An 18,458-nucleotide genomic window follows, 5' to 3' on the forward strand; every position below is an offset into this window, starting at 1 on the left:
AGGTATAGAAGAAGAAGAAGAAGAAGATATAGAAGAAGAAGATATAGAAGAGGAGGAAGAAGAAGAAGATATAGAAGAAGAAAAAGATATTTGAAGAAGATACAAGAAGTAGAAGATGAAGAAGATTCGAGTAGAAGAAGATATAGAAGAAGAAGATATAGAAGAAGAAGAAGATATAGAAGAAGAAGATGAAGACGACGTAAATGAAGACTTCCAACTTCCAACCACTTTGGACACACCTTCTCATGCAAACACTTTTCATGAAGTTAATTTTTTCTATTTTTGATACCTTTTTTATAACTACTACATCCCCACATAATCACTTGATGTTTTTCTTCATAAAAAAAGGTGGTTTCATGCATCATTGACCTCCAATACAAGTTTTAAAAGCTATTTAAAGAGACACTGAAGCGAAAAAAAAATGATGATATTATGATTTGTATGTGTAGTACAGCTAAGAAAAAAAACATTAAGATCAGATACATCAGTCTAATTGTTTCCAGTGCAGGAAGAGTTGAGAAACTCCAGTTGTTATCTCTATGCAAAAAAAGCTATTAAGCTCTCCGACTAACTTAGTCGTGGAGAGGGCTGTTATCTGACTTTTATTATCTCAACTGTAATTGAAATGTTTACTTTTCCTCTGCTAGAAGAGAGTTCATTACTTCACAGACTGCTCTGAAAGACTCATTTTGAATGCTGAGTGTTGTGTAATCTGCACATATTATAGAGTGATGCAATGTTAGAAAAAACACTATATACCTGAAAATAAAAATATGAGAATATTTTCTATGCTGATAATCTTCTAGTAATTATTCATAGTACACAACCAATTCATTATATCATATATATTTTTTTCGCTTCAGTGTCTCTTTAAGGCCAGCTCGAATATTTTACTCGAATACATACTCGGATAGTGACGTCGGATATCCGAGGTCGAATCGGATATTCGATTAACTCGAATATCGAACTTCGAGTGAATTCGGATAGTTTACTATCCAAATTCAACCAAACTCGAATAGGATAATGAGGTATCTGATCAACACTGTTCACAGATTTGTATCTACCCATTTCAACTGTCAGTAAACAACTGACATGGAGAGAAGTTGTCCCAATGCTGCCCAATGAAATGTATCGTATTTTTTTCTTTTTGATCAAAGAATGGGCTTTATTGTACAGAATCAGCAGGTACAGATAAGCATCAACAATACAGAAGTAAAGCGAATTTGACCAAGCACATTTCTAACTGGTGAAGAAGGAGTGCTGGATCAACACACAATTGCTATGTATTGTGTTTCAAGCAAACTTTTAAGGTGCCCGTACATCACTAGACTTGGACGGTAATCAACCATTCGATTTGATGAAAATAGGTGCCACCAAGAGCATGCCCGATCAATGATGCAACCAATTTTGGATCAGAATTGGTTGCATGTATCGACTGGATATGTTGGAAAAACTCGGACTGACATGCTCAATCAGGTGCATGATGGTAACGGCGTGTGATATCAGGAAGAGTGATGAACGTGGCGGAACCCTTGGTGTTTCAGATATTCCCCCCGGTGCCTGTGCAGTTTTACTTTACCTCTCTTTCATCCACCCTTAGTGATTTCCACATTCAGCCCCTGTGTGACCACCGATATACAGCACGCCACACACGCCCCATTATAACACCAGCAACAACTTGGGGTTACAAAAGTGAAAGTACAAGGAAATGGAAATGCGCAGACGGCAGAAGGGAAAAGTATAACTGCATGGGCAACGAGGAGGGGGGGAGGAGACATAAAACATTAGGGGGACAACGGCCGGGTGGGGAGGTGGCGTGGTGACATTACAAAGAAAACTCACACAAGATTTTATGCTGAAATCGATCGGCAATTGGCTTGCGGGTTATAGCAGCCAACAAATCTTTCTCTGATCAGATTTGATCGCTTACTTTTCAGAACGAAAGATCTTTCTTGCAGCAGAGAGTCAACGGAAATTGCTGATATAAGCTGTTTCATCTGACCATAGTATTTTGTCTATGGGTAACCCAAGGCCCATAGACACTTTAAGTATATGTCAGCTAAAACAACCTTTACAATTTTGGTAGTTTTTTGGATTGATAGCTGTACCAAACACCATGTTTTGCTCTATGGAAACAAACAGTTTCCTAGGCTGAGCCATTCTTCCAATAATGAATAGGAATAACAAAATGGTAATGTAGCAACCACCCATGGTACCAGGAGGACAAATATTGATTGGTGAAAGCTATTAATAATAGCAGACAATACCCATAGGTGCACTACATATGTGAGAATAAGACAAATATTAAATGCCAGAAGTGATCATGCAATCATAGATCATGCACAGGTGTGTCTTAATTAATGCTTATTTGCATATCATTTTCCTGAAGGATTAAAATTTCCTAACTTAATACTAATGGAATGATTTTCTATAAATGATGTAAAGTGAAATCAGTAAGTTAAACTTGTTTTAACATCAAAGGCATAGAATTTAAGAAATTGAAAATATCATTAACCACTTCAGGACCACAGGTTAACACCCCCATAGTGACCAGGCCATGTTTTACAATTCAGCACTGTACAGCTTTAAAGAGAACCCGAGGTGTGTTTAAAGAATGTTATCTGCATACAGAGGCTGGATCTGCCTATACAGCCCAGCCTCTGTTGCTATTAGTGTTGGGCGAACATCTAGATGTTCGGGTTCGGGCCGAACAGGCCGAACATGGCCGCGATGTTCGGGTGTTCGACCCGAACTCCGAACATAATGGAAGTCAATGGGGACCCGAACTTTTGTGGTTTGTAAAGCCTCCTTACATGCTACATACCCCAAATTTACAGGGTATGTGCACCTTGGGAGTGGGTACAAGAGGAAAAAAAATTTAGCAAAAAGAGCTTATAGTTTTTGAGAAAATCGATTTTAAAGTTTCAAAGGGAAAACTGTCTTTTAAATGCGGGAAATGTCTGTTTTCTTTGCACAGGTAACATGTTTTTTGTCGGCATGCAGTCATAAATGTAATACATATAAGAGGTTCCAGGAAAAGGGACCGGTAACGCTAACCCAGCAGCAGCACACGTGATGGAACAGGAGGAGGGTGGCGCAGGAGGAGAAGAAGGCCACGCTTTGTGAGACACAACAACCCCGGCCTTGCATGAGGGCAAGAAGCGTGCGGATAGCATGCTTTGTACCGCCATGCAGTCATAAATGTAATAAAGATAAGTGGTTCAATAAACAGGGACCACGCGGCAACGCTAACCCAGCAGCAGCAGACGTGATGGAACAGGAGCAGGCGCAGGAGGAGAAGGCCACGCTTTGTGAGACACAACAACCCAGGCCTTGCATGTGGACAAAAAGCGTGCGGATATAGCAGCAATGCTTTTTGCCGCCATGCAGTCATAAATGTAATACAGATGAGAGGTTCAATAAACAGGGCCCGGAAACGCAACACCATCCCAGATGTTCATTGGTCATGTTACTTGGTTGGGGTCCTGGAGTGTTGCGTAGTCATTTCCAATCCAGGATTGATTCATTTTAATTTGAGTCAGACGGTCTGCATTTTCTGTAGAGAGGCGGATACGCCGATCTGTGACGATGCCTCCGGCAGCACTGAAACAGCGTTCCGACATAACGCTGGCTGCCGGGCAAGCCAGCACCTCTATTGCGTACATTGCCAGTTCGTGCCAGGTGTCTAGCTTCGATACCCAATAGTTGAAGGGTGCAGATGGATGGTTCGACACAGCTACGCCATCTGACATGTAGTCCTTGACCATCTTCTCCAGGCGATCGGTGTTGGAGGTGGATCTGCACGCTTGCTGTTCAGTGGGCTGCGGCTGCATGGGTGTCAGAAAATTTTCCCACTCCAAGGACACTGCCGATACCATTCCCTTTTGGGTACTAGCTGCGGCTTGCGTTGTTTGCTGCCCTCCTGGTCGTCCTGGGTTTGCGGAAGTCAGTCTGTCTGCGTACAACTGGCTAGAGGAGGGGGAGGATGTCAATCTCCTCTCTAAAGTCTCCACAAGGGCCTGCTGGTATTCTTCCATTTTGACCTGTCTGACTCTTTCTTCAAGCAGTTTTGGAACATTGTGTTTGTACCGTGGATCCAGAAGGGTATAAACCCAGTAATTGGTGTTGTCCAGAATGCGCACAATGCGTGGGTCACGTTCAATGCAGTCTAGCATGAATTGAGCCATGTGTGCCAGAGTCCTACCAGAATCCTCATCATCCTCTTGTGAGCGTTGTGATAGTTGTTGTGATGCATCATAGTCGTCACCTTCCTCCTGGTCTGCTTCTGCTGACCATTCGCGTTGAATTGTGGAAGTCCAACGTGCACCGCTCTGGCCCTCGTCAGTGGTGGCATGAAATTCCTGCTCCAACTCCAGCTGTTCCTCCTCCTCTTCTTCGTCATAGCTGCTGGGGCCAGCGTTCCCTGAGGCGGATGGCCTGATGTTGGTACCATCACGCTGATCGTTTTCTCCTTCAGATTCCCCCAGTTGCATCATGACAGCTGTTTCCTTGATTTTTAACATCGACCTCTTCAGTAAACACAGCAGTGGTATGGTAATGCTGACTGAAGAGTTGTCACTGCTCACAAGCAACGTGGATTGCTCAAAATTTTGGAGGACTTGGCAGAGGTCCAACATGTTGGCCCAATCGGATCCACAGAAGCTTGGCAGCTGGCCGGATGCGCCTCGATACTGCGCCGTCATGTACTGGACCACTGCACTCTTCTGCTCGCAAAAGCGGGCTAGCATGTGCAGCGTAGAATTCCAGCGCGTAGGGACATCACACAGCAAGCGATGGTGGGGGAGATTGAAGCGCTCCTGCATCTTGGCGAGTGCCCCCGAAGCAGTACTGGAATTTCTACAATGTTTGGACACTCGACGCACCTTCAACAGCAGATCGGGCACGCCTGGGTATGTCCTCAGGAACCGCTGAACTACTAGGTTCATCACGTGCGCCAGGCAAGGGATGTGTGTCAGCTTAGCCAACCTTAAAGCGCGAATGAGATTACTCCCATTATCACACACAACCATGCCCGGTTTCAGGTCCAGCGGTGCCAGCCACAAATCCGTCTGTTCCTTTATTCCCCTCCAAATTTCCTCCCCTGTGTGCTGCTTATCCCCAAGGCAGATCAGCTTCAGCAACGCTTGCTGACGCATGCCAACAGCTGTGCTGCACTGCTTCCACGATCCTACTGCTGCTGGGTTAGCGTTTCCGGATGAGGTACAGCTTTGAGATGCGTTGGAGGAGAAGGAGTCAGAGAGGTAGGTGCTGCTGTTATCCAGTGGGAGGGACGGCGGTGCAGCTGTTTGTGGCGTGGGCAACACCCGTGCCGTAGCAGGTGAGGAATCGCTGCCAGGCTCCACAAGGTTCACCCAGTGCGCGGTAAGGGAGATGTATCGACCCTGGCCGAACGCACTCGTCCAGGTGTCAGTGGTGAGGTGAACCTTGCAGGCAACGGCATTCTTCAAGCTTCGGGTTATTTTGCTGACCACGTGCTCATGCAACTCAGGCACTGCAGAGCGTGCAAAGTGGTAGCGGCTGGGAACCACGTAACGTGGGATGGCCACTGACATCATGCCCTTGAAGCTGTTTGTCTCCACCAATCGATATGGCAGCATTTCGCAGGCCAGAAGCTTGGCTATGCTGGCTGTTACTGCCACGGCCCGGGGGTCATTTGCTGGCAATTTCCTCTTGCGCTCAAACATCTCCGACACAGACAACTGAACCGTAGCGCTGCACACGGAAGGGCTGTTGGTTGTTGTGTTTGATGAACACTGGGAGACCTCAAGAGCACTACTCCGGAAAGTGACAGTGTCAGCGTCGTCTGATGTTTGTGAATGTTGTGAACCACGCAATGGCTGGGCTACTGCTGCTGCTGAGGCGGGTCTGGTGAACCCAAGGGAGGCAGTGTTGTTTCTGGTACCCTGTCCTGACGCGTTTGCCCAAAGAGTGGGATGTTTGGATAGCATGTGACGGCTCATGCTGGTGGTGGAGAGGTTGTTAATATTTTTCCCCCTGCTCAGGCGGGTCTTGCACACCTTGCAAATCGCCATGGTAACATCCTCAGTGCAGTCTTCAAAGAAAGCCCAGACTTTGGAGCACCTGCCTCCTTGCTGGCGATTTCTGTTTGCTCCTCTTTTGCCTCTCACTTGAACTTCCACGCTTGTGGTGCCTGAAATTGCGCGCCGCCTACCTTGTGGCACAAGGCGAACTCGTGCAGCAGTGGGTTCTTCAACAGACTCATCTGTGCTGCTGCTACGACGGCGATGTTCTCGTTCACAAACAAAATCTGGGTCTCTGTCCACATTGTCCATACCCTCCTCTTCCATCTCCTCAAACTCGTCATATGTCATTGTGGGCCACCGCCGTGGAGTAGAGCTCCCCACAACAACCTCTGCGCAGCACACTCCAACGTCGTCTTCCAGATCTTGTCGGCCGACCTCCTGCAATTGCAACCCCTCCTGCCCAAATTGCTCTGGGATTTGGGTTTCCGAGTCCTCTTCGGACTCGCCTTGTATTTCAGTGCGCGGTGCATTTCCCACAGTTAACGGTTGTGAATCCAGGCACAACATTTCTGGCTGTTCCTCCATTGACCTTTGAAAGGTGGAAGTTTGTTGGGCTGGGAATAGCTCCTGCGAATACCCCATTGTGTCCTGAGGTAATTCATCGGACTGGTTATCTGGCAGTTGTGTGCGTGGTGTCGCTGCCGGTTGTGTCAGCTTTGTGCCCACTGGCTCCTTGTAACTGGCTGAGGACTCGGACCTCGTGCGTGATGTGCTGGTGCTGCTTAACCCACTGCTGGACGCTTGAGAGGTCATCCAAGTAATTATCTGGTCCTGTTCTTTTGGATTTGTGAGGGTTGTTGTCCTGGACAACATGGGCGGTATTGAGTGGGTTTTCTTGGGTGCTCCCCTGTGGCCTGTACGTGAACCGTCAGGGGAAACACCTCTTCCCTTGCCCCTCCCTCTTTCACCGGATTTCTTCCTCATTTCACTTATCCTTACAGTACACGCTGACTGGCAGCAGTACAGTGGCAGTACAGAAATGCTATACAGTACCACTATTCCCAGCAGCGACACAGAGCACAATGCTATACAGTGACGGGTGAGCGGTGTACCACTATTCCCAGCAGCGACACAGAGCACAATGCTATACAGTGACGGGTGAGCGGTGTACCACTATTCCCAGCAGTGACACAGAGCACAATGCTATACAGTGACGGGTGAGCGGTGTACCACTATTCCCAGAAGCGACACAGAGCACAATGCTATACAGTGGCGAACGAGCGGTGTACCACTATTCCCAGCAGACACAGAACAGTACACAGAATGCTATATAGTGTGGCTGAACGAGCGGTGTACCACTATTCCCAGCAGACACAGAACAGTACACAGAATGCTATATAGTGTGGCTGAACGAGCGGTGTACTACTGTTCCCAGCAGACACAGAACAGTACACAGAATGCTTTATAGTGTGGCTGAACGAGCGGTGTACTACTGTTCCCAGCAGACACAGAACAGTACACAGAATGCTATATAGTGTGGCTGAACGAGCGGTGTACCACTGTTCCCAGCAGACACAGAACAGTACACAGAATGCTATATAGTGTGGCTGAACGAGCGGTGTACTACTGTTCCCAGCAGTGACACACAATGACTGGGGGGGACCCTGGCTAGCGTGGCTGGAGCGCGAACTACCCTGCCTGCCTACCCAAAGCTAAACCCACAGACAAATGGCGGAGATATGACGTGGTTCGGGTATTTATTTACCCGAACCACGTGACAGTTCGGCCAATCAGAGCGCGTTCGGGTCCGAACCACGTGACCCGTTCGGCCAATCACAGCGCTAGCCGAACGTTCGGGGAACGTTCGGCCATGCGCTCTTAGTTCGGCCATATGGCCGAACGGTTTGGCCGAGCACCGTCAGGTGTTCGGCCGAACTCGAACATCACCCGAACAGGGTGATGTTCTGCAGAACCCGAACAGTGGCGAACACTGTTCGCCCAACACTAGTTGCTATCCCAAACCCCACTAAGGTCCCCCTGCACTCTACAATCCCTCATAAATCACAGCCATGCTGTGAGGCTGTTTTTACATCTGTAGTGTCAGTCTCAGCTGCTCCCCCGCCTCCTGCATAGCTCCGGTCCCTGCCCCCGTCCCTTCCCTCCAATCAGCAGGGAGGGAAGGGATGCAGGCGGGGACTGGAGTTCTGCAGGAGGCGGGGAGAGCAGCAGACTGACACTATAGAGATAAACACAGCCAGTTCTGACAAGCTGTTTGTCAGCAGCGTGGCTGTGATTTATGAGGGATTGCAGAGTGCAGGGGGACCTTAGGGGGGTTTGGGAAAGCAACAGAGGCTGGGCTGTATAGGCAGATCCAGCCTCTGTATGCAGATAATATTCTTCAAACCCACCTCGGGTTCTCTTTAACAGTTTATTGCTCGGCCTTGAGTCGGCCATACAACGTACCACCCAAATGAATCTTACCTCCTTTTCTTCCCACCAACAGAGCTTTCTGTTGGTGGTATCTGATTGCTGCTGCAATGTCATTTAAAAAAAATCAATCTTATTGTTATTTTTTTTTTTATAAAAAAGCTATTTTTTTAAAATTCCCTCCCTCCCCTGAGATCCCGCCTATCCTTGGGACAATTTGGTGACAGGCAAGTCCCTCATACAGCGCTGTGGTAGATCACAGGGCTGTAGAAATGATTTTACAGCTTATTCTTCTTCATACAGCCTGCCAGCTCTGATCGCATCTGGCAGGCAATTGACCAGTGTTGCCAACCGTTTACATTATTTTTTACTGACAAAGGTCTAAAAATGTACTGACAAAGGATATTTTTTATTAACAACTACACGCAACAAAACATAGGCGTGGTCATGGGTTGGGCCAAACATACATGACTTTAGCAGCAGTGTAAGTGGTTCTGCCAGGGAAGTTTGAGAACCGTCGTAGTGTTTTCCCCCAAAATACACATTGGGCTTGATTCACAAAGCGGTGCTAACCTACTTAGCACGTCTAAAGTCTTTAGACGCGCTAACCAGGGTGCTAAGTAGGTTAGCACCGGATTTCTCAATCAGATCGCACGCTAACTTTGCGCGCGCAAAGTTTTACGCGCGCAAAGTTTTACGCGCGCTAAGTCCCATAGGCTTTAATGGGCACTTCGCGCGGAGCGCCCTGAGCTCTGTGCATTACGCGCGTAAAGTTTTACGCGCGTAAAGTTTTATGCGCGATAAGCTTGTTTAGACGTGCTAAGGGGGTTTTCACAGGCGTGCTAACAGTTAGCACCGCTTTGTGAATCAAGCCCATAATCTGATAGCATCTCACCCTAAAAGCATGTAATCTGGCAGTTTTTAACCCAAAATACAGATAATCTCACAGTTTTTCACCAAAAATATAGATCATATGGCAAGTTTTCACCCCAAATAGACATAATCTAGCAGGTTTTCATGCCAAAATATATATAATCTGGCAATTTTTCACCCAAAATACACATAATCTGGCAAATTTCCCCCCAAAATACATGTAATCGGATTGTGTTCTACCTCCAAAAAAGAGTTCAGTTAAATGCTGAAAAGGACCAAATGCAACAAATAAATTGTCATTGGGGTCAACTTAATGAGAACCTGAGATAAGGTTCCAAAATTATCTGGGGTTTCCTTAAGCCCCCTTGAGGCCGCTGGTCCCTCACCGTCGCCTCACTGTCTAGTGGCTCTTGTCACTCACAATAGTGCCTGAAAGCCTGGATGAGTCACGCCTCATCGCACATGCCCGGCCAGGCATGCTCCTCCATCATGCTCCTGTCCTTTGGACTGGGAGTGTTCTGCGCCTGGGCTGGGACAGGCCGAGCACAAGTGATGATCTGCATAGTGTACAGTGATGTGATGAGTTTGTACAGGCTGTGTGGTAGTTAATGGAAAGTTTGCATTAGGGAACCATTGCCACACAGCCTGTATAGGCTGATCCCATGCAGCACATGACCTGGGTAGACATCTCATTCTTCCTGCAGCCCCTGGAGCACAATAAACAGGTTTTTTTTCAGTCAGTCCCAGTCTCCTTACCAGTCACTCTCACTCCTCCTCTCTGGTAATGTCATGATCTCCTCTCCCTGGCCCTGCTCGCTGGCTCCTGGATTCCTCAGGCTGCTCGTTACCCTCCCCAGCCAGCTTCACTGTCACAGGATTCAGTCATTCAAATGAGCCGCGCATGCATTTCCCAGGCTTCTTGTGCTGAGTGACAGAAGCGGGTTGGCCAGGGAAAGAAAGGGGTAGGTATGTGTGGCTTGTGTGGGACAGAAATGCCTTCACTGGCTGCCACAGTGAGCCAAGAGGTGGGAGTAATTTTCTGCAACAACTGCCCCCAGCAAGTGCATAGATCTAGTGTATTTTTTATGGACACAGCAGAAGTACCTACGGAAATCACAGGCACTGAAATGTAACTGTTTATTTATGGACAATCCGTAAATTTACTGATGGTTGGCAACACTGCTATGGACGGATCCCACCTCCATATCAGGGAATGATCGCATTCGCACATGTGTGCGTGTGTTCCCTGCAGATCCCCGCCTCCAGGACTTGACGCCAATCAGTGTTAGACTGTCCTGGGGAGCCACTCTGCGGCCACCAATTGGTGTTAGGCGGTTGCAGAGGAGGTAAAAAATAATAAGTGTTTGAATTGCACTTCACCTCCTCAGTATAATACATTAGGTGGTAAAGGAAGGTCTTGAATATGCACATCTCTCCCAGAGTGATGAGGCACTAATGTTTACAAGATGTGAGGGACTTATATGTGGTGAACATGGGTGATTGCGAAATAGGATTGGAACTTTGTACTTTCAAGATCATAGCATTAATCAGAGCAGGGACAAGGTCCTCCAGCACCCAAGGCTGAGACACCAAAGTGAGCCCCTCTATCCCTCCCACCCCAGCTGTCACACACTGATTGCTATTAGACTAAGAGGGCCACAGGGCCCACAACCTCCCCAACACCTTAATATCTAGTTATCTGGCTTGCAGTCACTGCTATGTATCCCCTTTTCTTATTTCTTTCTGCTTCATACACAATTAGGAATGACAACTGAATGAATTGTGCGGCCCCTCCTACACTGCGCCCTGAGGCTGGAGCCTCTCCAGCCTATGCCTCGGCCCGGCCCTGGCATTAATGGACAGCAATAAAGCATCACCAATATTTTTAATGTTTTAGTATTTGCTTCAATATTGAAAGGTTTTTGCTTGAAGAAGAGAGTTACCTGGAGCTTCTTTCAGCCTCATGTACTCCTTGAGCTCCCTTGCCATCCTCCCGGGTGGCTCAGTTCTTCTGCAATCTTCCCCGGTAATATGGTCCAGTCGCATCAGTTAAACTGCACTGCACACACCCCCATTGCCCTCCCACTGCTGAAAGTATTCTGCACCTGTGCAGTACTACCTGGCTGCGCATAGAGTTGAGCCGAAATTTTCGTAATTTCGCATTACTAAAATTACGCATGCGAAATTTGCGATTACGATGCGAAATTACGGTAGCGTAATTGCCATTAAAATCGTAATTGAAAATACCACAAGCCTAATTTTCAACGCGTAATTTCGCGTTTCGTTCATGCCGTAATTTCGCATTAAACGCTACCGTAATTTCGCGTTAAACCGTAACGCTCCGTATAATATAAAAAAGCCGCCGACTTTAAGGGTTAATAGCAAAGCCCCCTTAAATGCTAAGAGCCTCAAATTTAGAGAATATTTTAAGGAGATCAGGAGGAATAAGAGGAAATTTTTTTTTTTCAAAAAGACCTTATAGTTTTTGAGAAAATCGATGTTAAAGTTTCAAAGGAAAAATGTAAACATTTAAAAACCCGCCGACTTTAACGGTTAATAGCAAAGCCTGCTTAAAGTTTAGGAACACCAAATTCCCAGGGTATATTAAGGGGATCAGTGGGAATAAGAGGAAATTTTTTTTTTCAAAAAGACCTTATAGTTTTTGAGAAAATCGATTTTTAAGTTTCAAGGGCGAAAATGTCTTTTAAATGCGGAAAATGTCAGTTTTTTTTGCACAGGTAACAACAGTGTATTATTTTCATAGATTCCCCCAAGTGGGAAGAGTTTTACTTACTTCATTCTGAGTGTGGGAAATATAAAAAAAAACGACGTGGGGTCCCCCCTCCCAGACCTCTTTAACCCCTTGTCCCCCATGCAGGCTGGGATAGCCAGAATGCGGAGCACCGGCCGCGTGGGGCTCCGCACCCTGACTATACCAGCCCGAATGATCCATGGATTGGGGGGTCTCGGAAGGGGAGGGGCAGCCAAGCTTTCCCCTCCCCCTCCGAGCCCTTGTCCAATCCAAGGACAAGGGGCTCTTCTCCACCTCCGATGGGCGGTGGAGGTGGAGGCCGCGATTTCCTGGGGGGGAGGTTCATGGTGGAATCTGGGAGTCCCCTTTAAAAATGGGTCCCCCAGATGCCCACCCCCCCTCCCAGGAGAAATGAGTATAGAGGTACTTGTACCCCTTACCCATTTCCTTTAAGAGTTAAAGTAAATAAACACACAGACACTTAGAAAAAGTATTTTAATTGAACAAAAAACACAACCACGAAAAAAGTCCTTTAATATTCTTAATTAACCATTAATACTTACCTGTCCCTTTAAATAAATGATCCCTCGCAATATCCTCGGAAATGTCCTATCAGTTACAATGTAACAAAGTTATTACAATGTAACAACTTTGTTACATTGTAACTACGCCGCACCCGACGTCACTCACCGCCGCCGCCGCGTCTGTGCTGCAGGACCCGACAGAGCTCTGAGCTATAGCTCAGAGCTCTCTAACATCTTTGTATTTGGGCTCCAAGGAGCCCCATTGGTCCTTAGCAGACCAATGGGGTTCCTTTAAATCAGAAGGAACCCCATTGGTCTGCTAAGGACCAATGGGGCTCCTTGGAGCCCAAATACAAAGATGCTTAGAGAGCTCTGAGCTATAGCTCAGAGCTCTGTCGGGTCCTGCAGCACAGACGCGGCGGCGGCGGCGGCGGTGAGTGACGTCGGGTGCGGCGTAGTTACAATGTAACAAAGTTGTTACATTGTAATAACTTTGTTACATTGTAACTGATAGAACATTTACGAGGATATTGCGAGGGATCATTTATTTAAAGGGACAGGTAAGTATTAATGGTTAATTAAGAATATTAAAGGACTTTTTTCGTGGTTGTGTTTTTTGTTCAATTAAAATACTTTTTCTAAGTGTCTGTGTGTTTATTTACTTTAACTCTTAAAGGAAATGGGTAAGGGGTACAAGTACCTCTATACTCAGGTGGAGAAGAGCCCCTTGTCCTTGGATTGGACAAGGGCTCGGAGGGGGAGGGGAAAGCTTGGCTGCCCCTCCCCTTCCGAGACCCCCCAATCCATGGACCATGCGGGCTGGTATAGGCAGGGTGCGGAGCCCCACGCGGCCGGTGCTCCGCATTCTGGCTATCCCAGCCTGCATGGGGGACAAGGGGTTAAAGAGGTCTGGGAGGGGGGACCCCACGTCGTTTTTTTTTTATTTTTCCCACACTCAGAACGAAGTAAGTAAAACTCTTCCCACTTGGGGGAATCTATGAAAATAATACACTGTTGTTACCTGTGCAAAAAAACCTGACATTTTCCGCATTTAAAAGACATTTTCGCCCTTGAAACTTAAAAATCGATTTTCTCAAAAACTATAAGGTCTTTTTGAAAAAAAAAATTTTCCTCTTATTCCCACTGATCCCCTTAGTATACCCTGGGAATTTGGTGTTCCTAAACTTTAAGCAGGCTTTGCTATTAACCGTTAAAGTCGGCGGGTTTTTAAATGTTTACATTTTTCCTTTGAAACTTTAACATCGATTTTCTCAAAAACTATAAGGTCTTTTTGAAAAAAAAAAATTTTTCTCTTATTCCTCCTGATCTCCTTAATATATTCTCCAAATTTGAGGCTCTTAGCATTTAAGGGGGCTTTGCTATTAACCCTTAAAGTCGGCGGCTTTTTTATATTATACGGAGCGTTACGGTTTAACGCAAAATTACGGTAGCGTTTAATGCGAAATTTGGGCATGATACGACTGTAATGCAAAAATTACGCTTACGCGAAATTTCGCGAAATCCTTCTTCATTACGATTATGTACTTACGGCCATAATCGTAATTACACTAATTACGCGAAATTTCGCGAAATCGTAATTAGGTCATTACGCTCATCTCTAGCTGCGCATGCACAGTGCAGCCCAAGTCGACAGAGTACATGGGGCTGGAGGAAGCCCCAGGTAAGTATAAATGCTGATATTCCGTACGTCTCTTTCTTTCTTTCCTGCGTCCAAATTTCAAGTTGTTTGCATGAATTTTCTGCTTGCATGCTTGTATGCTGGTATGAATGGACCAATATCAAAAAGGGAACCTAGACAATTTTCATGAGTTGGCTTAATTTGAGAATGCTGCAACATTTTTGGAGACTAAGATTTTCCATTTTATTCGGCAGTGTTTGCTGCTGTGTTTTATGCATTGCTGCAAGTGCAAGAGTTAATATTGATTTTAATTAGATTTGGCCACACTTTTTTGAACCTTCCTTTCCCCTATATGTGGTCTGTGTAGAACAGGGGTCCCCAAACATTTTGGGTCGAGGGCCGAGTCAACATACTTCAGACTGCTGGGGGGGGCGGAGTATAAATAAAATGATGTAGAAGTCTTTGCGGGCCAGACAGTGAAGCATACCCAGGTGACAACCTGCAGTCCAATTGGACAGCAGTGTCACCTGATGTGGAATTTGATTGGAAACCAGCGAATTAATGCTTTCTGGCTTCCATGTGGATGGGTGGTGCCAGTACTGCTATTCTATATGCAGACCACCAATATTTAAAGATGTAGCTGACTGCATCTATAAGTAATACATTTTGTGTGTGGGGGGCCGGTAAAAAAGCCTCAGAGGGCCACATTCGGCCCTCGGGCCTTAGTTTGAGGACCACTGGTGTAAAATGAGCACAAATGATAAAATGGCAGGTGTCTGCATCCGACTGCATCCGTGTGTGCCGCCTCAGGCCGCCTGTGTCCCTAGTGCCTGTGCAGCCCAACAGCTGTGACCACGTATAGTGTGTGCGCAGGGGCCGCAACCTTGCGCACACCAGCATGTGCGCAGGCAGAGTGCTGCGGGAGGCTCATCTAATGCCCATTAATGGAACAGGCATAATGACTAGCTTTGTATATTTGGACATTAAATCAAGACTGTCCCCTATGAATGTCAACCACCATATATTTAAGAAAATGAATAAGAGGTGGGTTGATAGAACATTTTCAGCCATCCATTGCAGATTAAAAAATTTGAAAATGTAGTTTATAATTCTTGGTCAAAAATATTGGGACATATGTTAATACGATACGTCTTTACATGTGTGTGCACATAATTGTTTTACTAGTTATTTGTAGCATTTCTGTCAGTAGATGGCAGGCTAGCAATGCTATAATTTTTGTTTCAACCTGGTATGTTTAGAGGATTAAAACCCTATATTTTTCTGTCTATGTAAGACCAGTGGCGTAGCTAAGGAGCTGTGGTCCCCGATGCAAGTTTTACATTGGGGCCCCCTCATGCACTCTATACATAACAATTAAAACAACACACCAAAACCTGCCAATGGCAACTACAGTGTCAGAGGCGCAAGTAGGGGATGGGGAGCAGTTTGCTAATGATTACTACTATTCAACGTATCTATAGAAATGATTATTATGAGCACAAGACCAATAGAGAGCTAATACTGAAGTTGAGGGAGGGCCCCTCAGGACCCCTCTTGTCCAAGGGCCACAATGCAGTCACAACCTGTGCTCCCCCTATTGCTACGCCCCTGTATAAGGCATAGTTCTATTTTTTTTCTTTACATATTTAACAAACGTTTTAAGGGAGAATATTCCCAAAACAAAAGGTCTTATTTATAAATTAGACAAGTATGTCTGATTTGGACAAAGTTACTCATCAAGTTGCAGATATCATAACATAAACATTATGGTGCCCATACATGGTACACTTATTTTCTGCCAATCTTACCATTTCTAAGTAATATAAGGGAACTGCCTAAATTATCCTTTCAGTATATTTAATTAATTTACCCTTATGGTGGCCATACATGGTACAATTTTTTTCATCCAATCTTACCATTTCTATGTAATATAAGGTAACTGCCTAAATTATCCTTTCAGTATATTTACTTAATTTACCCTTATGGTGGCCATACATGGTACAATTTTTTCATCCAATCTTCAATTTCTATGTAGTATAAGGGTAAATTAATTGAATATATTGAAAGGATAATTTAGGCAGTTCCCTTATATTACATAGAAATGGTAAGATTGGATGAAAAAATTGTACCATGTATGGCCACCATTATACTACGTAGAAATGGTAAGATTGGATAAAAAAAAATTGTACCATGTATGGGCACCATAAGTTAGAAAATATTCTCTTAGATAAATGAAAGGAAATTAATAAATATCTTGTATTATACAGAATGTAAATGTGTTAGTTGTTGAGTGCAAACAATTGTGTAAATAAGAATAACATATATTAATAAGTAAAATGTTTGCTTAGTATTGACTAGTTAATAGGCTAAGTATCAAAACTATTTATAAATATTGTTAATTATTTGCTATTTTAAAAAGTTCCTAGTGGATTTTCAGAGGAGCTGGAACGTTATACATTTCAAGGTCTGCGAGTGATTGGGGTGGCCTTCAAGACTCTCAAGAACATCACCAGCCATGATGAGCTAGACAATTTAGAAAGGTACATATCTCTAGTGTCAGTGTTTAAAAGTGTACATTACTCAGGCATCCATCAAGTGTAATAAAATATGAATATACTACACAGTATGATTAGCACTTATAGTACAGTGTGATTAGCACAATAAAATTACCTGCAAATCTCAAACATGTTATTTGGTGAATACATTTTGCCTAGCATACACACGTGTTCTACAAATTGACAGTCTACAATCATAAACAATCACCTGGTGCCAGTGCCACTTGACTGGACCAGCAAACCCTTAACTGTATAGGTATATGCCTGTACTCTGTCACCCCTATATTCCAGTGTCATATTGCCATGGCATACATTTACAAATATATTAATTGGTCTTTTTACCCATGGCCATCAGTACTCCTTTTTCTCTGTAAAAGGCTAAGGTGCATTCTTTAATATTCAACCATTTAAAGTGAAATTGAAGCGAAAAAAAATTATGATATAATGAATTGTATGTGCAGTATGAATAATTAATAGAATATTGGTATCAAACAAAATAGTCTAATGTTTTTATTTTCAGTTATATAGTTTTGTTTTTTTTATAACATTGCATCATTCTCTAATATTTGCAGTTTACACACAACACTACACTCTACATTCTAAATGATTTCACAGAGCAGGCTAATGAACTTTAAGCTGGCCATACACTAGGCCGATTCCCTGCCGATTGACAGCAGATTCGATCACTGGGATCGAACCTGCTGTCAAATCGTTAACGTTAACGCTAAATTTCGATCTATTTTGTCCCGAAATAGATCGGCCCCGTCGATTGCTCCGTGCGGGAAATTACCATCGATCGCCCGCGGGTGGGGAGCGCGTCGTTCGAGTGCCCGACGACCAACGCAATACAGCTGCAATACATTACCTGCTCCGCCGGTGCCACTCCCCAGGTCTCCGCTGTCTTCTTCTCCGCGCTGGTCTCCGGGTCCGGCAGGCTTCACTTCTTCCTGTCCCAGCAGGAAGTTTAACCACTTGCCGACCGCACACTCATACCATGCGGCGGCAAAGTGGTAGCTGGAGGACCAGCGACGCAACTCTGCATCGCCAGGTGCCTCCCCAATTAATCAGGAAAGGCCGCTCACGCGAGCGGCTGTTTCCTGTTAGATCACGGAGCAGGTCTCCGTGAATAGCCTGCGAGCTGCTGATCGCGGCTCGCAGACTAAATGTAAACGCAGGAGACATTTGTCTCCTTTGTTTACATTGTACGGCGCTGCTGCGCAGCAGCGCCGTAAGGCAGATCGGCGATCCCCGGCCAATCAGCGGCCGGGGATTGCCGCCATCTGACAGCCGACATCCTGTCACAGGCTGCACAGAACGGATAGCGTCCTGTGCAGCCCCGATCACCGGTGGGACAGGTAGGAGAGGGAGGGGGGTGAATGTCGCCGCGGAGGGGGGCTTTGAGGTGCCCCCCCCGCAACATGCCACCAGCAGGAGCGATCAGACCCCCCCTGCACATCATCCCCATAGGGGGGAAAAAAGGGGGGCAATCTGATCGCTCTGCATGCCAGCTGATCTGTGCTGGGGGCTGCAAAGCCCACCCAGCACAGATCACATAAATCAGCGCTGGTCCTTAAGGGGGGGTAAAGGGTGGGTCCTCAAGTGGTTAAACAGTAGAGGGCACTCTACTGTTTAAACTTCCCCCAGACAAGAAGTGAAGCCTGCCGGACCCGGAGACCAGACCAG

At 45.6% G+C, this 18,458-nt stretch overlaps 1 protein-coding gene across 1 annotated transcript in view; it reads left to right on the top strand.

Moving 5' to 3' along the window:
* The window catches only part of LOC137504740 (probable cation-transporting ATPase 13A4), a 169,098-nt gene that overhangs the window by 86,662 nt on the left and 63,978 nt on the right, over window positions 1-18,458 (top strand). Inside the window, exon 17 of the mRNA XM_068233323.1 lies at window positions 16,640-16,760. Coding sequence (XP_068089424.1) covers window positions 16,640-16,760 — 121 coding nt within the window. The remainder of the gene's footprint in view (window positions 1-16,639; window positions 16,761-18,458) is intronic.

The sequence above is a fragment of the Hyperolius riggenbachi genome, chromosome 4 (assembly GCF_040937935.1).
Source record: "Hyperolius riggenbachi isolate aHypRig1 chromosome 4, aHypRig1.pri, whole genome shotgun sequence".
Classification (NCBI taxonomy): Eukaryota; Metazoa; Chordata; class Amphibia; order Anura; family Hyperoliidae; genus Hyperolius; species Hyperolius riggenbachi.